The 23,095-nt window shown below is 44.1% G+C and overlaps 2 protein-coding genes across 2 annotated transcripts; both read left to right on the top strand.

Annotated features, from left to right (window-relative positions):
* Window positions 1-5,996: 5,996 nt before the first annotated feature.
* On the top strand, window positions 5,997-6,993 carry LOC131816408 (olfactory receptor 4D2-like). Its single transcript, XM_059149096.1, has one exon. The coding sequence runs from the start codon at window positions 5,997-5,999 to the stop codon at window positions 6,939-6,941; it is 945 nt and encodes a 314-aa protein (XP_059005079.1). The 3' UTR covers window positions 6,942-6,993.
* A 12,953-nt stretch (window positions 6,994-19,946) lies between these two features.
* On the top strand, window positions 19,947-20,891 carry LOC131816436 (olfactory receptor 4D2). The gene has a single exon (XM_059149170.1). The coding sequence runs from the start codon at window positions 19,947-19,949 to the stop codon at window positions 20,889-20,891; it is 945 nt and encodes a 314-aa protein (XP_059005153.1).
* Window positions 20,892-23,095: the final 2,204 nt, after the last annotated feature.

The raw sequence follows: 23,095 nt of genomic DNA on the forward strand, positions 1-23,095 counted from the left end.
TTGATACAGTCCCATGGCTTATTTTTGCTTTTATTTCCCTTGCCTCCAGAGACATATCTACAGAAATGCTGCTTTGGCTGATGTTAGAGACATCACTGCCTATACTCTCTTCTAGGAATTTTGTAGTTTCAGGTATCACATTTAGGTCTTTAATCCATTTTATTTTATTTTTGTATATGAAGTGAGACCTTGGTTCAGTTCTTTTTTTTTTTTATGGGCTGTCCAATTTTCCCAGCAGCATTTATTGAAAAGACTGTCTTTTTCCCATTGGCTATTTTTTCCTGCTTTGTCAAAGATTAATTGACTATATAATTGTGGATTTACTTCTGGGATTTTTATTCTGTTCTATTGGTGTATGTGTCTATTTATGTGTCAGTACCATACTGTTTTGATTACTTGAGTTTTGTAGTATAATTTGAAATCTTCACCTTAATATCTTTATTTGCATTATTTTAAGACTTTGTTTTTAAATAATCTTTCTACCCAATGTGGGCCTCAAACTTACAACCCCCAAATCAAGAGTCATATACTTTACCGACTGAGCCAGCCAAGCACTTCTCCATCAGTACTTTCAAATTAAACCAAGATAGTTAGTGAACTGGTTCGTTAGGGTCTAAACAATCAGGTCTACTGAAGTAATGCTCTATTGTCATTTTGTTTATATATAGGATTAATGAAAACAGTTCTCTTAGAAGTTGTTGATGGAAGGCTGTAAATTATTTCAGTTTTAGCAGATTGAGACAATTTTGTTAATGTAACTCTACTCAACTGACTCACGGCGGTACTTTCAGGTGTACCTCTGGGTGATTCAGCTTCTCTATCTGGTATGCTCAGTCATAGTTTGGTCCTGGCTCAGAGAATATTTCATGTCTCAGCCTTATGAATCTGTTGATCTTGCCATTCCAGTTCTATTTTTTTAAAAGATTTTATTTATTTATTTGACAGACAGAGATCACAAGCAAGCAGAGAGGCAGGCAGAGAGGGGGGGGGGAATCAGGCTCCCTGCTGAGCAGAGAACCTAATGTGGGACTCGATCTCAGGACCCTAAGATCACGACCTGAGCCAAAGGCAGCAGCTTAACCCACTGAGCCACCCAGGCACCCTCCAGTTCGATTTTTTAAAAGATTTTATTTACGTTTTGAGAGAGTGAGCAAGAGAGAGTACATGAGCAGGGGCAGAGGGAGAAGGAGAAGCAGATTCCCCTGCTGAGCCAGAAGCCTGATGTGGGGCTCTATCCCAGGACCTTGGGATCATGACCCAAGCCGAAGGCAGATGCCCAACTGACTGAGCCACCCAGGTGCCCCTCCAGTTGGATTTTTAATCAAGTTCAGGGATGACTGAGGTGTGAGGAGGAAAAGACCTCATTCAACCTTGCCTAAATGTTTACTTTACATTGGATCCATGAAAGGTGGTGTATCTGTCCGAGTTCCACCAGAGCAACAAGACCAGTTGGATATAGATGACATATGTCTAATAAGAGATTTGTTGCAAGGAGTTGGCTTATATGATTGTGAGACTGACCCCCAGGCCAGTAGAAATGCACAGGATGGGCAGGTGGGGACTTTGCATGAGCTGAAGCCACCACAGTCCAGAATGTCACCTTCTTCAAGGAAACCTCAGGCCTGCCCTCAAGGCTTTTTAGCTCATTGAATCAGGCACATCCAGTTTATCTAGGAAATTCTTTTCCGCTTAAAATCAACTGATTGTAGACAGCAATCACATCTGTGAAGTACCTTCACAGCAACACCTAGATTAGTGTTGGATCGAATAACTGGGAACTATAGACCAGTCAAGGTGACATAGAAAACCGACCATCGTAATGGGAGAATTATTGATTATCAGTGATGCTGGGCACCCTCAATGGGAATCTAAATGAAGTTGCTTCTGGATGTATCCATTTAAGTTTGAAGTGGTAACAATAGTTAAGTGTGACAAATATTTCTTTTCTTAGATAATGCTACATGGGGAAATCATTTTCTCAGTTCATTTTCCATGACTGGGTCTTTAGTGTGATTCCTCTCTCCCTGCCATTCTGGTCTTTGGAATTCATTATATTGCCTAGTGGATGCAGTGAACAGAAGAGGTCTGGTGGACATTCTACAAACCCATATGTGCCTTGACAGGGGAAATACATGAACTGAAACATATTCGTTTTCTCTTAGTGAAAGCTAAGTCAGAATCAGAACTCAAAGTCACCCATGTGATAGTCAATGAAATATACAAGTCCTGTTCCCTTCCCCAGAATCAATCCAGGCTAACTGGTTTCAAGTGATTAAATTTTGAAATAGTCTGAAGTTCTAAATAAGAATCAGTAGTGGTTTGGTTGGTTGGTTTTGTAAGATTTTATTTATTTACTTGAGAGAGAGAGAGAGAGACAGTGACTGAGCTTGAGCAGGGAGGCTGGAGGGTCAGAGGGAGAGGGAGAATCCAATTCCCCATCGAGCAGGGAAGCCTGATGTGGCCTCCATCCCAGGACCCTGAGATTATGACCCAGCACTTAAAAAGACTGAGCCACTCTGGCACCCAGGTTGGTTTGTTTTTTCATCTACATCTCTTGTATGTGGAAGATCTTCACATTGTATTCTTATTTGCCAGAGACAGAACTTTATTTGGCCAACTGTCAACATTTGCTGTGGCTCAGCCTGGAAATGCTGTGTAGATCAGAGAAGTCTAAGAAATCAGGTTTTACATCACATCAAGCTTACAAGGACAGTCAATTCCTGTTTTGATCAGGTTCTTATCATGAGAAATTATAGGAATTTCTTGTAGGAATCCATGTGTTAGAAGCAGTAATAATTCATGCGTAAAAACTCTAGCACTTTATATACAATGGAATATTACTCAGACATGAAAAAATTGAAATCTTACCATTTACAAGGTCACGGACAGAACTAGAGAGTATTATCCTAAGTGAAATAAGTCAGTCAGAGAAAGATAGTTAATGTATGATCTCATTCATATGTGGAGTTTAAGAAACAAAAAAGATGATCATAGGAGCGGGAGGCAAAAATAAAATAAAATGAAATCACAGAGTGAGACGAACCATAAGAGACTCTTAACTACAGGAAACAAAATGAGGGCTGCCGAAGGGGACGTGGGTGGGGGATGGGGATACTGGATGATGGGCATTAAGGAGGGCATGTGATGTGATGAGCACTGGCTGTTATATGCAACTGATGAATCACTAAACTCTACCTTTGAAACTCATAATACCTTGTATTATAATGAATTGAATTTCAAGAAAAAATTTAAAAATTCTAGAATTTTATAGATAATGTGAGTAAACCTGGAATATGAATAGTAAATCAGAGGGTCTAGTAGGTAAAATAAGGGACAAGATTTTTCATAAGTTTCCACTGTAGTATAGAAACATTTTCCCACCTATGAATTTCTCTAAATAAAGATCGATTAAGTTTATACGGAAAAGGAAAAGGAAAAAAAAAGAAAAAGTAGGGGGAGAAGAAGAAAGAATGAAACCAAACCTGTTAGCTTGATAATTCTGAGTGCACCTACCCGAGAAAGAACAGTCAGTCGAGCTGAGCATGTGGCTCAGAACCGGGAGCGTCAGCATTATCCGAGAACTCGTTCCAGATGCAGATTTTGGCCCTATTATTGCTGAATGAGAAAGTCTGGAGCTGGGGACACTACTCATTCTTCAAAAGCTCTCCAGGTGGTTCTTTTTTTCTTTTTAAGATTTTATTTATTTATTAGAAAAAGAGGGAGAGAAAATGAATGATGAAGAGGGGGAGAAAGCGATAGAGTAAGAGGCAGACTCCACCACCCCCCCCACCGCCCCGCCCCATGAGCAGGAAGCCTGATGCGGGCTCGATCTCAGGGCCCAGAGATAGCGGCCTGAGTGGAAGGCAGACCCTCAACCTACGGAGCCACGCAGGCGCCCCCAGGTGCTTCTTTTAAGGGTAAGAATCCCTGATCTAACAAGTGGGTTTGTCGAAAAAAACTCCGAGAGTCTCTTTTAGATCATGGGCTGAGAATCCTGCAAATCTCTAAAGTTTTCATTGTCCTTGGTACTTGGGCCCCTAAGGAAGATCTCTCAGAGAGTAAGTGGTTTTGAGACCTTTAAAAATTTTTTAACAACCCCCTCTGTTCCCTTGCCTCCAGAGAAAATGGTGGTGGTTAGGCGGGTATCAGCTCAGCTCTGCTCCTAGAGCGGATCCCAGTTCAATACTGTGTCCCTGAGGATATGTCCTCTCTCCCTAGGGTCACCCCTGCTGTCATAGGTGTTGTGTGGGCAGTGGCCAGGGAACTGACGCTGCAGGAAGGAAATCTCCAAGATGATGTGAGACCTGAAGCCATTCTCCCATCCTGGGCTGGAGGAAGGTGAGACACCCAGGTTTTCTCCTCTGTAGATGAGTCAGCTGCGAGAAGGAACCAGAAACACTTACTGAAACATGGGGAGATTAAACAAGTGACATAGACTAGATGCTAGTATGTTTAAAGTGTGAGGAGAGTCTCGGGAAGGAATTCGGGGGAAATATGTTGAAAACAGATGCCTCAGGTCACATGTGAAAACCAAGGCTTTTAACTACCAAGCAGGGATAGAGGGTGCTGGGAGCAGAGCATGAGGAAACGCACCACAAAATCCCTGGAAGTCCACCAAGCATGTTAGGCAGCTTTGAAGAGTTTGAGTTATAAACCAGGGGCACTAGAGATTCATTGGAAGATTATAATGAGAGAGAAGTGTGAATCAGACATGAGCTTAGAAAGGTCTCACTGACGGTCCTTTAGAACTGGCTTGCGGTGGAAGCAAATGGAAGACAAAGAATGAGATGAACTTGACCGTTAATCTCTGATGGACTGCTGTAGGCACATGGGAGAGGATGGGACTGAGAATGGGCAGAAGGAGTGGGGAGACCCCCACCCCTAAAACATTTCCCTCTATATCTCCCCCTCACCCCCTTCTCCAGCTTTGCCCTGTTCCCTGCTCCCCCCAACCTTTCCCTTTCCTTCTGCTCTCTTCCTCCCTTTCCCTTCCTCTTCCTCCCCCAGCTTGATTCCTTTGTCTGTTTCCATGCTCTTGTTTCAACATCTTCCTCCATCTTCTCCCCTTGTATCAGTAACATCTTCTAAACTTCTTGTTCCTTTCAGCAGAGTTCTCAGAGTCTCCATCATGCAATATCCATCACCTATTTCTTAAACCAGAGACTCTCTCTCACCTTGGCCTCTCTCGTCTCAGCACACAATCCATTTCTTTCCAGGCCGCACCAGGTAAGGGAATGCACCCCACAGCTCTTCACGAACCCAGCATCAACCCCACCTGACTTGGGAGCATTGACTGTCCACTAAGATGGGCACTGTGGTGCACAAATGATTCGTGTCTTTCTGCCTCTGGGAGCTTTCAATTGAACTGTGGAAGAAAACCATAGTCACAGGAAAAGCCCATTAACATGACGATCTGGTAAATGTTGCATGAAAAGTCATTCCTAGAAAAGTGTATTTGAGACCCGAGGAAGGGAGGATGTCTTAGTGGAGGAGAATACCCAGAAGAAGTGATTGCCAGAGTGATTCGTTTCCAGACACTTTCTAAGGAACTTGATGGGTTATTCTATTTCATGCCCTAGACAATTCTCTAAAGAAGAGGTCTTTATTCCTGTCTTACAGATGTGGAAACTGAGACTCAGAGAGATTAAATAGCATAATCAAGGTCAAATCTCAAGTGACTAGAAGCCCTGAATTTGACGGCGGGTGTGTTGGACTCCAACTGTGTCCCCAGACTGGATCCCATGGAATCTTTGAAAGGCAGGTTGCAATATGTCTCTGGATGGCTTTAAGATACCTCACGAATTTATATGACAGCACTAGTTTGTCAGCTGTCCACTGACAAGCCCATTTATAATAGCACCTGGTGCTATGGTCTGCATGTGAGGCTCCATCCTCTGGACCCACACAACTCAGCTGGAGCCCCGAATGAGCACTTAAAGTGACTCCATGCATCTGTATCTATGATTCCTTTTCTTTAGGAGGATGGAGAGGGTGCCATGGAGCCAGGGAACCTCACATGGGTATCAGAATTTGTCTTTCTGGGGTTCTCAGAGACTCGAGAGCTCCAGCGCTTCCTGTTCCTGGTGTTCCTGTTTGTCTACACCACCACTGTTGTGGGAAACCTCCTCATCATGGTCACGGTGACCTCGGACATCCGGCTCCACACTCCCATGTATTTTCTGCTCCGAAATCTGGCCGTCATAGACCTTTGTTTCTCCTCTGTCACTGCCCCAAAGATGCTGGTGGACTTCCTCTCTGAGAAGAAGACCATCTCCTACCAGGGCTGCATGGCCCAGATCTTCTTCTTCCACTTTCTGGGAGGTGCCATGGTCTTCTTCCTCTCAGTCATGGCCTATGATCGCCTTGTTGCCATCTCCCGGCCCCTCCACTACATCACCATCATGAACACTCAGCTCTGTGTAGGCTTGGTGGTGTTGGCCTGGATGGTAGGATTTGTCCATTCCATTTACCAACTGGCTCTAATGCTCCCATTGCCTTTCTGTGGCCCCAATGTCCTGGATAACTTCTACTGTGATGTCCCTCAAGTGCTGAAACTTGCCTGCACGGATACCTCTCTCCTGGAGTCCCTCATGATATTCAACAGCGGAATGCTGGATGTCATTTGGTTCCTTCTCCTTCTGGTATCTTACACAGTCATCCTGGTGATGCTGAGGTCTCACTCAGGGCAGGCGAAGAGGAAGGCAGCTTCCACCTGCACCACCCACATCGTCGTTGTGTCTATGGTTTTCATTCCCAGCATTTACCTCTATGCCCGGCCCTTCACTGCCTTCTCCATGGACAAGGCTGTGTCCATCGGCCACACGGTCATGACCCCCATGCTCAACCCCATGATCTACACCCTGAGGAACCAGGAGGTGCAGGCAGCAGTGAGGAGACTAGGGAGGCGCCGGCTGGTTTGTAAGAGGAGCAACAATGAGTAGGTTCCTTCTCCTTGGCTTTGGTTTCCATTTGTTACACAGAGGGAAATCTACTGTGTCTTCTGTCTTCAGAGCTTGTGGATATGGTGTGGAGGTCCTCCTAGGAGGGTGAGTTTTAAAACTAAGCAACTGACTCAGCTTTTTAGGAAGAAGGGAAAAGTCATCTTTGGTGGCTAAGGTTTATGCTGGAGTTATGAGAAGTGTTCTCATGGTTCTGGAGAGCCACACCCTTCTTTTCCTCTTCTTGGTGGATGGCTTCCTCTTTGAGGAGGCCATTTCCCCAGTGAGAGCGGTTCTCATTCACATGTTTTCTCAGCCCTTTTAAGTTGGTGTCCAGAGTGTTAGAGAAAGGACAGGCCTTGAAGCTTTAGCCCTATGTTGGGAGCCCCTGACCCATTTCTTCCCAGACTGGTGACCTTGGAGCAGCTCTCTGGCGTCTCTTGAGCTCATGGATTCTTCCTCACCACACAGGCATAGAGCAGTATCCATCCCAATAAGCTCCCAGATTTTTTGTAAGAGTCCAAAATGTGTAGAAGATTTTATAAACCTTACCTAGAACCTAGCAAGAACTATTGTCATTGTTATCCTTCTCCCTGACATTTCTTTCATCAGATGGATAGAGTTTTGGAAGTGTTTAGTGGCCATTCCTCTGTGCAGGAAGGGAGGCCTGGAGAGGGTTGGGTCTGAGCTCCAGAGGGCCCCACAACATGCCCAAGAGTGAAACTGAGATTAGAAAGTGCACCTCAGTTTGAGGACATGTCTGCAAGAAAATATTCTTATTTTCATTTGTGGTGGATGGCTTGAACTGTTATGATCATATTACAAGTATAGTCTCGTGAAAGCATTCTGGAAAGCCACACTTTCATTTCTGCCTTCTTGGTGGACAGTTTCCACCAAATGTTGGTACCATTTCTCCATAAGAGGTATCTACTGTCTGTATTTTGACTTCTTTTTCCAATACGCTGTTTTGGTGTGAGCCTGGCTGTTGGGAACAGCACAAGATTTCAAGGTTAATCTTTAAATGAGACACCCCTAACCTACCACTTACCAAACAGGTGATTGACCTGGGATGGTTCACGTGACTCTCTTAGCCTCATGACATCTTCTTCAATAAACTTGCTTCAAGTAATATCTGACCTCCAAACTCCACATTTATCGTAAGAATCAAATAAAAAAATTGTGTGAGATAACATTGGGTAAACCATGTAACTATTTTTTTCCAGTCTTTTTCCAACGCTTTTATTTTATTTCCAAATTGGAAAATATCATTGATGTTCAGAGTATTTCCTCTTTACATTTTCAGTGTAGGGTAATAATTGTTACAAACAAAAGATTGTGTAAAATACATAAAAGAATATGTAAAATACATGTAAGTTATAAAATATTATAGCCTTATGAAAGCTCCTGTAAAGACTACTTGATTCAAGAAATAGAAGTTACCAGTAACTAATACTCAGAGGGTGCTTTCCCTCATATTCACTCACTCCTCCCCAAAATAAACCATCTTAAATTTTGCATTTGCCATCATATTGCTTATAAAAACATTTTTATCACAGTTTTACATATTCAGTATATTGCTTTGTTTTGCTTATTTTGGGCATTATGAAAATATCCTACTATACATAATATTCTGGAATTTGGGTTCTTTTTTACTCAACATTATATTTTTAAGCTTATTTGGGTTTTTTTCAGGTTTATTGGTTTTTTTGTTTGTTTGTTTGTTTTTTGCTATTGCCGACATTGCTATTTTCAATATTCCTCTGTCTCCAAGTGCCTTTGTGGAGGAGCTATGGGTTATATTTCTTGTAATGGGATTGCTAAATTTTGAGATCTCCAAACATACAACTTTACAAAATAGTGCCAAATTGTTTCCCAAAATTGTTATGCCCATTACATGTTCATAAGTAGTGTCTTAGTGTTCCCATCAGTTCACATTCTTCTAACAGTTGATATTGTCAGACCTCTTAATTTCTGCAAGTTTGGTGGGTAAAAAATATTTCTCTGTAGTCTGTAGAAATTGGTACTTCTCTCCTCCCTAATGTTTATTTCTATGTTTTTATTGCATTCACTTTTCCCATGAAAGCCCTTTGTTAATCTTTCTCTTGACTTTTTCTAGTCAATGTAGGAATTCTCCTATCACTGGGTTACTGCTCTATTTTCAGTTACAGCATTGCAATATCTTCTTGCAGCTTGTGGTCTGTCTTTTCTATATGGGGTGTTAATTTTAATGTAGTCCAGTGTATCAGTCCTTTTGTTTTAGTATTAACTCTTAATGATACCTATTTTGATATTAACTCTTACTGATATCTTATATTAACACTTACTGATATCTCATATAGAGGACAGAAAGATATTCTACATATTTCTTTTACTTTAACTTAAACATTTTCTTAACTTTAAAAATTAGGGGTGGCCTGGTTGGCTCAGTTGGCTAAGCAATTGATTATTGATATTAAAAAAATTTTTTTAACTTCTTGAAAAATCTCAAACTTACAGAAAAGTTGCCAGTGTAGTATATAGGACTTTATTTTTGGAGGCTTGAGAGTAAGTAGCCAACCTGATGCCCACCATTCCATAATACTTAAACATGCATTTTCTGCAGACATTTTCTTACGAACTGCCATACCATCATTAACATTAATGCCGTAATAATACATTGCTAGAATCCAATCTTCAGCTTCTATTCAAGTTTTGCCAAATGTCAAAGTTGTATGGAAAGTTGTATGGAAAGAGAATCTGGTTCAAAACTGCAATTTGTATTTCGTTGTCATGTCTTTTTAGGCTCCTTGAATCTGGAAGAGCTTCTCCTTGAATTTAGTTATCTTGCCACTTTCAAAGATTACAGGCTAGTGATTTGTAGAATGTCCCTTGATTTAGATTTTTCTGATGTTTCACGGTGATTAGACTCAGGTGATGCATTTCAGTGACTTTTTCAGGGGCATCCCGTAAATCATGCTGTGTTCTTATTACATCTTATGAAGTGCAAGTGATTTCGCTTTGTCCCATTACTGCTGTCCCATCACTTTGATTACCTGTTAGGCTTCTCACCTATTTTTTTTTTTAATTGATTTTTTTTTCAGTGTTCCAAAATTCACAGTTTATCCACCACACCCAGTGCTCCATGCAAATGTGCCCTCCTTAATCACCACCACCAGGCTCACCCAACCCCCCAACCCCCTCCCATCCAAAACCCTCAGTTTGTTTCTCAGAGTCCACAGTCTCTCATGGTTTGTCTCCCCCTCTGATTTCCCCCAACTCACTTCTCCTCCCCATCTCCCAGGGTCCTCCGTGTTATTCCTTATGCTCCACAAGTAAGTGAAGCCAAATGATAATTGACTCTGCTTGACTTATTTCACTCAGCATAATCTCCTCCAGTCCCGTCCATGTTGATATAAAAGTTGGGTATTCATCCTTTCTGATGGAGGCATAATACTCCATTACATATGGACCATATCTTTTTTATCCATTCGTCCATTGAAGGGCATCTTGGTTCTTTCCACAGCTTGGCGACTGTGGCCATTGTTGCTCTGAATATTGGGGTACAGGTGGCCCTTCTTTTCACTACATGTGTATCTTTGGGGTAAATACCTATTCTCCTGAAGCTTTTTCAAAAGGTAGAAACAGAATGAAAACTTCTAGACTCTTTATGAAGCCAGCATTACCCTGATCCCCAAACCAGGAAAAGACCCCACCAAAAAGGAGAATTTCAGACCAATATCCATGATGAATGCAGATGCTGAGATTCTCAACAAGATCCTAGTTAATAGGACCCAACAGTACCTTAAAAAGATTATCCACCATGACCAGGTGGTAGTTATCCATGGGATGCAAGGGTGGTCCAACATTTGCAAATCAACCAATGTGATAGAACAAATCAATAAGAGAAGAGAGAAGAACCACATGGTCCTCTCAATTGATGCAGAAAAAGAATTTGATAAGATACAGCATCCGTTCCTGATTAAAACGATTCAAAGTATAGGGATAGAGGGAACATTCCTCAACTTCAAAAAAATCTATCTATGAAAAACCCACAGCAAATATCATCCTCAATGGAGAAAAGCTGACAGCCTTCCCTTTGAGATTAGGAACACGACAAGGATGTCCATTCTTGCCACGGTTGTTCAACATGTACTAGAATTCCTAGCAACAGTAATCAGACAACAAAAAGAAAGAAAAGGTATTCAAACTGGCAAAGAAGAAGTCAAACTCTCTCTCTTTGCAGATGATATGATACTTTATGTGGAAAACCCAAAAGACTCCACCTTCAGACCACTAGACCTCATACGGCAATTCAGTAATGTGGCAGGATACAAAATCAATGTACAGAAATCAGTTGCTTTCTTTCATACACTAACAGCAAAAAAATAGAAAGAGAAATTAGAGAATCAATTCCATTTACTATAGCTCCAAGAACCATAAGATACCTGGGAATAAACCTAACCCAAGAGGTAAAGGATCTGTACTCAAAGAACATGCATAAAAGAAATTGAAGAAGACACAAAAAGATGGAAGAGCATTCCATGCTCTTGCATCAGAAGAATAAACATTGTTAAAATGTCTGTACTGCCCAGAGAAATCTATACTTTCAATGCCATCCCGATCAAAATTCCAATGGCATTTTTCAAAGAGCTGGAACGAACAATCCCAAAATTTGTATGGAACCAGAAGAGACCCTGAATGGCTTCTCATCTTTGTTATCATTTTCTCTTGAAAAATAGTAAATAGGGGCACCTGGGTGGCTCAGTGGGTTAAAGCCTCTGCCTCTGGGTCGGGTCGTGGTCTCAGGGTCCTGGGATCGAGCCCCACATCGGGCTCTCTGTTCAGCAGGGAGCCTGCTTCCTCCTCTCTCTCTGCCTGCCTCTCCGCCTACTTGTAATCTCTGCCTATCAAATAAATAAAGTCTTAAAAAAAAAAAGAAAAATAGTAAATATTTTGTGGGTAGGTACTTTGATACTGTCGACATATGGTTCCTTAACAAACTTCCAATTTATTCTTTTATTTATATCTATGTGGACTTGTGTTTTCCTTTTTAAAATCAATTGAGTTCTGATCTATTACTAATTTTCCCCCTATTTGGGTGGTTAGAGTCTTTCCTAGCTGGCTTCTGTGTTCTTTTTCTTCTTTGAACACATCCTTACTTTCTGGCCCAGTGATATGCCCACGCTTACCTTGTACTTCCCTGTTCCAGCTCTGGAATCAAGCATTGCCTTAAAGAGTAGGGAAATGCCTCCTACTCTGCTTCCTTTTGCTGAGGAATGGCCCTTAGGAGTCACTCTTTGGCTGCTTGACTTGCTCATTCCTATATCCCCAGTCATGAAGATTTACTCCAGTTTTCTTCTAAGAGTTTTGTAGCTTTAACTCTTACATTTAGGTATTTGAACTGTTGGATCCATGGTCAAAGGAGCGAGACTGATACAAAGAGAAGGTCAAAAAAAGCTTTATTTCGCGCCAAGCACTGAGAATCAAACTGATCGGCCAGGGACATCTCTTGCAAAGAGGCGACCCCTCCCTGCCTTACAGACTAACTTTTATAGAGCAAAGGCCATGTGGTTGGGCCTGGCCACACACAAGTGGCCAATGAGATTGTAACACACAGTAGAAAGCTGCACAGTCATGCTAGGTTCCACACGGGTGGCCAATTGAATTATAATTCACCCCATAGTAACTACTTGAACTAGCCTATCACCTTGGTCAGAATTGGCACCCAAAAGGCACCCAAAGGGCGGGGTCCATACTCCTTGGTAGCTAGGGAGACAGTATGCACCCCCACTGATTGAACACCTTCACCTGGCCTAACCCACGCTTGTATTTGGGCTTTGTTACCTGGAACTAGTTTTAAGTTAAGTCCCCTGGGGGAAGGGGCAGGGTCAATTTAAGTTTTACTGCATAAACAACAAAATGGCTGTTCAACCGAGGTGGGGCCACTCTGGCTAAATAGGCCCTTAGAGATCCATTTCGAGTTAATTTTTGTATATGGTCTGAGGTGGTCGTCCAGCTTTTTTCTTTCATGCGGATATCTACTTGTCCCAACACCATTAGTTGAAGAGATTATTTTGCCCCCACTGAAAAGTCTTTTAAAAATCAATTGACTGTAAAAAAAAAAAAAATCAATTGACTGTAAATGTATGGATTTATTCCTGGAGTCTTTAATTCTATTCTTTGGCATATATATCTTTTCAGTGCTTCTCTCAGAGGATACTGGTTATATAAAAAGGAGATTTTTTTAAAAAGCTTTCTTCTGGGACATCCGGGTGGCTCAGTTGTTAAGCGCCTGCCTTTGGCTCAGGTTATGATCCCGGGGTCCTCGGATTGAGTCCCACATTGGGCTCCTTGCTTAGCAGGGAACCTGCTTCTCCCTTCGCCTGCTGCTCCTCCTGCTTGTGCTTTCTCTCTCTTTCCCTGATAAATAAATAAATAAATAAATAAATAATAAATTCTTAAAAAAAAAAAAAAAGAAAGAAAGAAAAGAAAAAAGAAGTTACCCTTTAAAAAAGTTTCCTTCTCTTTCCCAGGCCATTTCTGTTTTCCTGTCTTTCATTTTTCTATTTATTTTATATTTGCTCTTTGCATTGGTGGTCTTCCTTAAATCCTGGTGATCTTTTTTTATCTGCATTTAAGAGTAAGACAATATAATGCTAGTTGCTACTTCCATGTATAAGTAAAGCTTTTAAATTTTGCTCAGGGATTCAGGTGGGAAGCAGCTATTTGCTGAAGGACCTTTAAGTGTTAACACATAAAGGATTACTTTTCTGAATTCTTTTCTCTAAAGAAAAATAATCTTGATTTCCTGTCTTTGGCTCATATGCTGGAATTTTGTACTGGATGGAGATGGGTGATGCATCTCAGGACTTCTTTGGAGAGAGAGATTCCTACCTGACCTCCCTCTCTCATTTACATTACTTGCATTTGAGCTGGTGACTTCTCCTATTATGAATTTTCTTTTTTAAGAGAAACTTTGCATCACTGTCATGAGTCTCTTGCTTCTGGCCCATTATGTTCATTCCTGCTCCCAGGTGCTTTATAAGACCATAACAGTCATTCCCAACTCCTTTCTCCTTGCTTGTTCCCTAATATAGATGTTCACTTTGCCAGAACACTTAAAAGCTAAGAGTGCTCATATGTTCAAGTGATCCAGAAATGACAAATACAACAAAGGATGTGTTTGTTTGCTGGGGAGATTTTCAGAAAGATTTTTCCTCTGTGATTCAAGGCAAGTGATGCAGGAGGAGAAGGAAACTGTCCCCACCATTTTCCTCACCTCCAGCCTTTGAATGGCGTGTATGAGGATTGGAGCCATAGAGACCATCTTGGCTCATTATGGAAAGGCCAAGAGTATCACAGAGTCACTGAGGAAGTGTCTTAATATCATTGGGCCATGGGTCCCAGCTGGCTCATTGGCTTTGACTCCTTGATTTTTCTGAATTACCTTTTTATTCTCCTCTTTCTTGTCTTATCTCTCCCCTCCCCTCCCCTCCCCTCCTCTTCTTTTCTCTTCACCTTCCTCACATCTTCAAGAGTTTTTGAACCTGGAATGGGATGGGTCAAGGCCACAGGCAAAGTTACAGCCCCTTAATGGCCCTCAGGGTTCGTTAAGCCTTTTCTGAAACAAGATAGGGTGTGAAGGAACAAAGGAGCAGATCCCCCTCTGTCTAGTCTCCCCAACCTTCTATCTCCCCCATTCCTGTGGCCAGGAAGGCCTTCCTCTGTAGGTCACTCTCCTGCTCATCTCCTCCACTGGCTTCTCATGTCCTGTAGGATAAAATCTAAATTCATTAACCTGATTTCTCAAAGCTCTCCAGAGTCTGACCCCTGCCTCCTCTCCACCCTCATCCCCCACCCCTTCCCTGTGCACTGGCCTTGTTGAGGCACTTGGGGTTCCCGGAGTGTATGCTGTGCCATTTCACCTCTGGGCCTCTGTTCTCCCTGCCAGAAACAAACTTCTGCCCACAGACATGAACTGCCCCATTGTTCAAATATCACCTCCTCTGGGAAGCTTTCCCCTCTCTCCCAGGCATGGCTGGTGGCTTAGCCCTTTAACCTTTGAGTGTTCCCCTGATAGAGCTGTTTCATCTTTGAAGTGAGTGCATTTATATGTTTCTGGGTCTGTTTTCCCCACTAGACTGGGAGTTGGTTGAGAGCAAAATGTGTGTCTTATTTTGGTATCCCCAGCACTGAGCATAGAGGTGGACTCAGACATGCTCTCTGGGCTTTCCTGCTCTTTAAGGAAGATAACTTCCACTCACACTAACAAACATTTACTGAATTTTCACAGTGGGTCAGCTACAATACCTCAAAACAATAAGCCACAGTGGAATCAATTTTTATTTTTATTTTTTTTAAAGATTTTATTTATTTATTTAACAGACAGAGATCACAAGTAGGCAGAGAGGCAGGCAGAGAGAGAGAGAGAGAGAGAGAGAGGGAAGCAGGCTTCCTGCAGAGCAGAGAGCCCGATGCGGGGCTCGATCCCAGGACCCTGAGATCATGACCCGAGCCGAAGGCAGCAGCCCAAACCACTGAGCCACCCAGGCGCCCCTGGAATCAATTTTTAAAACAGATAAATCACCCACCATCTCACACTGAGGAATCAACTTTGGGGTTGAGAGGTGGTATAACAGACATTCTACGGACACTTGTGTGCCTTGAGAGGAGACATATATCAACTAGAACACACATGTGTTTTCTAATTGAGAACTAAATCAGAATCATAAGGAATTAGCTAGATAATTAAATTACAGTTAATAATGTTATAATTAGTGACATCTGATAGTCAATGAGATTGGTAAAAACCTATTGCCTTCCCCAGCATTAACACAGGCTATTTTTACAAGTGGCTGGATTTTTTTTTTTTAAGATTATTTATTTGACAGAGAGAGATGGCAAGTAGGCAGAGGGACAAGCAGAGAGAGAGAGAGAGAGAGAGAGGAGGAAGCAGGCTCCCCGCCCAGCAGAGAGCCTGATGCGGGACTTGATCCCAGGACCCTGAGATCATGACCTGAGCTGAAGGCAGAGGCTTAACCCACTGAGCCACCCAGGCAGCCCCAAGCAGCTGGATTTTATCATTTCATTTTTTAAAAAAGATTTTATTTATGCATTTGTCAAAGAGAGAGAGTACACACAAGCAGAGGGAATGACAGGCAGAAGAAGCAGGCTCCCTGCTAGCGCAAGGAACCTGATGCAGGACTCGAACCCAGGACCCTAGGATCAAGACCTGAGCTGAGGGCAGTCGCTTAAAAGACTGAGCCACCCAGGGGTCCCACAAGTGGGTGGATTTTAAAATGGATTCAAATGCTAAATATTGGGAAGTATTAGCTTTTTAAATCTATAGCTCTTGCATGTGGGAGAAACCAAAGTTCGAATAGAGTTTTTATATGCCAGAGGGACCTCATGTTGCTAAGTATAAATATTTGCACTGAAAGAACTCAAACCAACCTAGAAATCTCATGTAGACAGAGCAGTCTAAGAAATCATAGTTTTGATAGTACACCAAAGTTATAAAGCCAGGTAATTCTAATTATCACCAGTTCAGCATAATAAGGAAATATATGTACTTCCTATACTAGTCCTTGTACGAAAGGAAAGATCTTACTGAGTTATGCTTATATATACGGAGTACTAGAATTTTATAGATGGTCCAGTAGAATTGGATTATGGATGAGGAATCAACTCTGTGGTCTGGTTGGCAGAAAAGAGACAAAGTTTACACAATTTTGGTTTCCAAGGTCATATACAAATTTTTCCCCACTTATGACTTGCCCAAGTCAAGATCAGTTAAAACTATTTTTTGAGATAGCCAACCAGTGGTGTTGGGGATGTCGCGAGAGAACTGTTCACATGCTGGGCTGACGACCTTGAAGTGGTTCTCAAATTGTGGCCCCAGGGAAGCAGCAGCAGCATCTTCTGAAAACTTGTTAGAAATTCAAGTTCTCAGGTGCCACTGGAGTCTTACTCAACGAAAATTCCACGTGGGGCTTTCTGAGTGTCAACACACCCTGCTTGCTTCTCAGGCATTCTCACGTGTGCGAACCACTGCTCTATGAAATGAGTCTTTCTGAAAATCTCAGAAAGCTGACTTCTTTTGAAGAGACTCTATTTTTTCTCATCTTGGTCTCCTAATCCTCTATTTCAGGAATCTCTACAATTTCCAACATCCTCAGTAGGGTTTCTGTTTGTTTTTTGCCCTCAAGGCAGACCTCACAAATAGTGTTTTGAGAGACTTAGCAAGTTTTTAACAACTCCCATTGTTCCCTTGCCCCTAGTGGGAATCATTCCCGCTCAGGTTCCTGAGCTCAACTGATGGTTTCTCCCTGAGAACATGCCCTCTTCCCCAGGGTCATGCCCTCTTCCCCAGGGTCATGCCCATGAGGATGCGTGTGAGGCGGCTGAGGGTTTCCTCACCTGCCGATAGGTCAGCAATAATTGGGTTCCTGAAAACACTTGTTGGAGGGAGGGCAGAATAAATAGGTGATAGACTTGACTGTGAGGTCAGCCTTGGGAAGTAATTCAGGGGGAATGTGCTGTTAAAACGGCCGCTTTTAGTTACATGTAAAACCCAGTAATGTTAGCAACTGGACATAGAACCAGCCTTTTGAGTTAGGGGCAGGGGACAAGCAACATTATTCAGAAACTCTCCACAAAATCAATTACCTAATTCTTAAAAGATTTTATTTACTTATTTGACAGAGAGGGAGGGAGAGAGCACAAGCAGGGGGAGCAGGAGGCAGATGGAGAAGCAGGCTCCCCATTGAGCAGGGAGGCCGACAGGGGGCTCGACCCCAAGACCCAGGGATCACCTGAGTTTAAGGCAGACGCTGAACCTCCTGAGCTACCCAGGCATCCCTCAGTTACCTAATTGCCACATTAATTTGACAATATTTATTGAGCATGTACATGTCAGAGCTGCTATTCCAAGTTCTGAGGTTACTGAGATATGGAAATTACAGTGTAGTTGGTTGATGGGAGAAGATGGAACAAATAAATGATGACAGACCCACAACCGAGGGGGGTTCTTAAAATATTACAAGAAGCCCAAGACATGGGAATTAATTCTGCAGGGGAGAATGGGTGAAACGGGTGCCAGAGAAGGTGAGGTCCGAGTGAGTATTGTCTAAGGCAGAGACGCTAACGAACGGAATTCTAGGACACAAACGAGGAAAGACAAAGGAGGAAAGGAACAAAGAGGTGGCAGGTTTAAGAAGCCACAATCCATTAAAGAGCCCGTGGTCCTCGGAGGAGGAGATCCTGACTAGAAAGGCAGGCAGAGGCTTTGTTGTGACAGCCCAGAGCCCGCTGGACCCGCTGCGTGGATGCTGTTTGCACAGATGCAGGTAGGTGTTTCCCCCGTGATGGGATCTACGAGGTGCTGGGCTCCGGACCAGCGCTAGTGAGTGCGGCGCCACCAGAACATGAGCTCGGCTTGGAGTCGCGCTGAGAAGGGTCTCCAGGAGGGCTGCGCAGAAGGTGGACCGGAGGGAAGGGGCATGGGTGTGGGAGGTAAGAACAGAAAGATCTCGTGGCACCTGGGTGGCTCAGTGGGTTAAGCGTCTGTGTTCGGCTCAGGTCATGATCTCAGGATCCTGGGCTGGAGCCCCGCATTGGGCTCTCTGCTCAGCAGGGAGCCTGCTCCCCCGCCCCCCGCTCTGCTGCTCCCCCCACTTGTGCTCTCTCTCCTTCTCTCCCTCTCTGTCAAAGAAATAAATTCTTTAAAAAAAAAAAAAAGAACAGAAAGATCTCTAGTAGATAGTGGGCTGCACAGGCAGGTGGGAGAGGATGGGTACTGCGGCCAGCCCCCCCACCCCGGGGCCCCTCTATCTCTCCTCCTCCATCACCTCCTTCTCCAGCTTTGGCCCGTTTCCTCCCCCCACCCTCTACCCACCATCTTCCCATTTCCCCTTCCTTCACCTGCTCTGTTCCTTCCTCTCCCTCCCTCTTCATCTTCCTTCTTTAGTCCTTCATTAATCTCCACTTCTATTCCTGCAACATTTCCCTTTCTCCTCTGCCCTGGGATTCAGTACCGTCTTCTGAAATGGTGGTTCCTTGGAAAGAGCAAAGTGTTCTTCAAACATTATATTCATTCTGTTACTTCATCTGATGAAAGTCCCCGATCCCTCTGCTTCTCGTGTCAGGTACATTCTGGGGAATCTCACCAAGTAAAGGAACATTAGGAACACTAAGGTATGGGGAAGGAACACTAGGGCATGGGGAAGAATTCATATCCCAGGCATCCAACCATGTTCAGGGGCTCCTCTGCGCCCACCTGCATGCCCTGTAGCCATTCACCCATCTGGCACTCAACACCAGGTGCTTAACCAAGTACCATCTGTAAGCGAGGATGGGCACGAGGGACACAAATGCGTTGTGAAATCGAGACCATGTGTCTGTAGGATTCTGTTGGGTTGTGTTGTGGAGGGAAAACAGAGAACATAAAAAGTTCATTCACATTACGATGTGTTAAACATTGTGTGAAAAGTGACGGGGAGAAAAATTTATTTGAGACTAGAAGAAGGAAGGATGTCTTTAGAGGAGGAGATGACCCAGAGAGGGATTATCACTTATTTCCAGGCACTTTCTAGAAATTTTGCAAGTGTCATTCTACTTAAATCCTCAGAAAATGCCATAAAGTATTTTTATTCCTAACTTTTGGATAATGAGACAAACCAAAGAGATTAAGTAAACTTAATCAAGGTCAAATCTTAAGGAAATGGGACACCTGAAGTTTGACTGATGTTCTGTTGGACTCCATGTGTCTCCCCACAACTATATCACACAGAGTCTCTAAAAAGCGGGTTGCTTTAAGATATCTCATGAATGTATGTTACAGCACCAACTTGTAAACTCTCCACAGACAAAGTCATTTAATCAGCATCTCATGTTATGGTCTACACCTAGAATGCCCACCATATAGACCTGGACAACTCAGTTCTGAGCTCCAGACACTAAAACGGCATGTAGTCACTCCAGGCATCTATGCCTGTGGTTCGGTTTCTTTAGGTGTTTGGAGAAGGTGCTATGGAGCCAGGGAACCTCACATGGACGTCAGAGTTTGTCTTCCTGGGACTCTCCCAGACTCCAGAGCTCCAGCTCCTCCTGTTCCTGGTGTTCCTATTTGTCTACACCACCACTGTTGTGGGAAACCTCCTCATCATGGTCACGGTGACCTCGGACCCCCGGCTCCACACTCCCATGTACTTTCTGCTCCGAAATCTGGCTGTCATAGACCTTTGTTTCTCCTCTGTCACTGCCCCAAAGATGCTGGTGGACTTCCTCTCTGACAAGAAGACCATCTCCTACCAGGGCTGCATGACCCAGATCTTCTTCTTCCACTTTCTGGGAGGTGCCATGGTCTTCTTCCTCTCAATCATGGCCTATGACCGCCTTGTTGCCATCTCCCGGCCCCTCCACTACATCACCATCATGAACACTCAGCTCTGTGTGGGCTTGGTGGTGGCTAGCTGGGTAGGAGGCTTTGTCCATTCCATTTCCCAACTGGCTCTAATGCTCCCATTGCCTTTCTGTGGCCCCAACGTCCTGGATAACTTCTACTGTGATGTCCCCCAAGTGCTGAAACTTGCCTGCACGGATACCTCCTTCCTGGAGTTCCTCATTATCTCCAACAGTGGAATGCTGGATGTCATCTGGTTCCTTCTCCTCTTGACCTCCTACTCCATCATCCTAGTGATGCTAAGGTCCCATTCTGGGCAGGCGAGGAGGAAGGCAGCTTCCACCTGCACCACCCACATCGTCGTCGTGTCTATGGTTTTCATTCCCAGCATTTACCTCTATGCCCGGCCCTTCACTGCCTTCTCCATGGACAAGGCTGTGTCCATCGGCCACACGGTCATGACCCCCATGCTCAACCCCATGATCTACACCCTGAGGAACCAGGAGGTGCAGGCAGCAGTGAGGAGACTAGGGAGGCGCCGGCTGGTTTGTAAGAGGAGCAACAATGAGTAGGTTCCTTCTCCTTGGCTTTGTTTTCCATTTGTTACACGGAGGGAAATCTACTGTGTCTTCTGTCTTCAGAGCTTGTGGATATGGTGTGGAGGTCCTCCTAGGAGGGTGAGTTTTAAAACTAAGCAACTGACTCAGCTTTTTAGGAAGAAGGAAAAAGTCTCCTTTGGTGGCTAAGGTTTATGCTGGAGTTATGAGAAGTGTTCTCATGGTTCTGGAAAGCCACACCCTTCTTTTCTTCTTGGTGGATGGCTTCCTCTAATGAGGGACTATTTCCCCTGTGAGAGCGGTTCTCGTTCACATGTTTTCCCAGCCCTTTTGGGTTGGTGTCCAGAGTCTTAGAGAAAGCACAGGCCTTGAAGCTTTGTTGGGAGCCCCTGACCCATTTCTTCCCAGACTGGTGACCTTGGAGCAGCTCTCTGGCTTCTCTTGAGCTCACGGATTCTTCCTCACTGCACTGGCATAGAGCAGTATCTGTCCCAATAAGCTCCCAGGTTTCTTGTAAGAGTCCAAAATGTGTAGAAGAAGATTTTAATAAGCCTTACCCAGAACTTAGGCAAGGATTATTGTCCTTGTTATCCTTCTCCTGACATTTCTTCTCTCATCAGATGGGTAGTATTTTGGAAATGTTTGGTGGCCATTCCTCCATGTAGGGAGGGAGACCTGGAGAGGGTGGCGGCTGAGCTCCAGAGGACCCTGCGACATGCCTGAGAGTGAAACTAAGAGCAGAGCGTGAGCCTCAGTTCAGGGGCATGTCTGCAGGGCTCTGACAGCTTACTGCTCTCCCCTCCGCCCTCACCCCCATTTTTAGACTCCACACTTCTTGCAAATAGGATTGGGAAGATCTTTCCATGCGTTCATGCATTCATTTTCGGGAACACGCATTCAGGCCTGTTGCAGTACTTGTGTGTAGACAACTCCTCAGCTCTGTGCTGACTCTCATTTCCCTTACCCACACCCCTTCCCCGCCTCTCCCCTTCCTCTCCCTCTCTGCATTGGTTTCTGCAAGTTCAGTCTTCATGTCCATAAGGGCTCTCCCCCAACCTCCAGTTCTCCGGTGTCCCTCTCTTCCTGGACCTCATTGCCACACAACCATTGCATGTTTCCTTCACTCTCACCCTGGGCCTTTGGGGTCAGGTTGTTCTGCAGAGTTGAAGAGAAGTAGGTTTTGGTTACAGTTTCAAGGGGCTACAACCCCAGCCACTTTTAATAAAAAGAGGAGGTTTAAAATTCTCCCTGAAGTTGTATATTGTGGGGCTATGAAGCTGTCAGGAGAGACACAGCTGGTGTCTCCTCCTTCCTGCCCTCTCTCTGTCCTTACCCAGTCACCATGTGTATGGCTCAGATGGGAGCCTCAACCCAAAAACTAGACCTTCCCATTCTGCTTTCTGCTTTCAGCTCAGGGTCTCTGGTTCTAATTCCAAAGCCCTGTGAGAATAATGTGATGGGCTGAGATTGGGTCACATGTCCCATGTGGCTAAGGGGATGTGCAGGTCAGGTGACATAAGCATGGCCGTCAAAGTCCATCCCTCCAGCCGGAATTGTGGGTGAGGGTTGTTCCCAGAGAATGAGCATATGGGTGGACAGACTCCCTCCCAGGTGTATCTGCCATGAAAGGCACAAGCAGGGTACTCCTTAAATGATACCATCCAAGGAACTTATAATTATTTATGTCTAGGCATTCATGTTTTTATTCATCCACTAAACACCATTAAACAGCTACTTCCAATTTTGTTTTTCTGTCCTACTTGTCCTCTTTACCCCTAGGTTCTTAGGGAAACTGACTTTGTTTTGGCTGACCCAAGGGAAGAAAGGGCAGGACCCTGTGGAAGAAGGGAATCCTGTGAAGACCCATGTTCCCACAGCAGTGGCTAATCCAGTAGGAACCATTAGCCGTTGCTGAGGGAGCTGGGATGGGGAGGGAACCGAAAGAAGGAGAAGCAGCAGCTGGGGCACCAAGGGCAATGATGCCTCCCAGAGACCCCCCCACAGCCATGTCTCCTACACCTCATGGATGCAGGGCATGCAAGAAAAGGGCAGAGCCTGCCTATAAGGCCATTAGAGGTTCTCTCCGTGGAGAATTTAAAACCATAAGACTGACTGAAGGTGCTTCAATAACTGCCATGCCTGGGCAACTCTGAACAGTATCAGAGCTAAAATTCTCCCTGCCAAGTGGGTTTTCTCCACCACCCTGCCCTTCATGAACT

Source organism: Mustela lutreola, chromosome 15 (assembly GCF_030435805.1).
Source record: "Mustela lutreola isolate mMusLut2 chromosome 15, mMusLut2.pri, whole genome shotgun sequence".
Lineage (NCBI taxonomy): Eukaryota > Metazoa > Chordata > Mammalia > Carnivora > Mustelidae > Mustela > Mustela lutreola.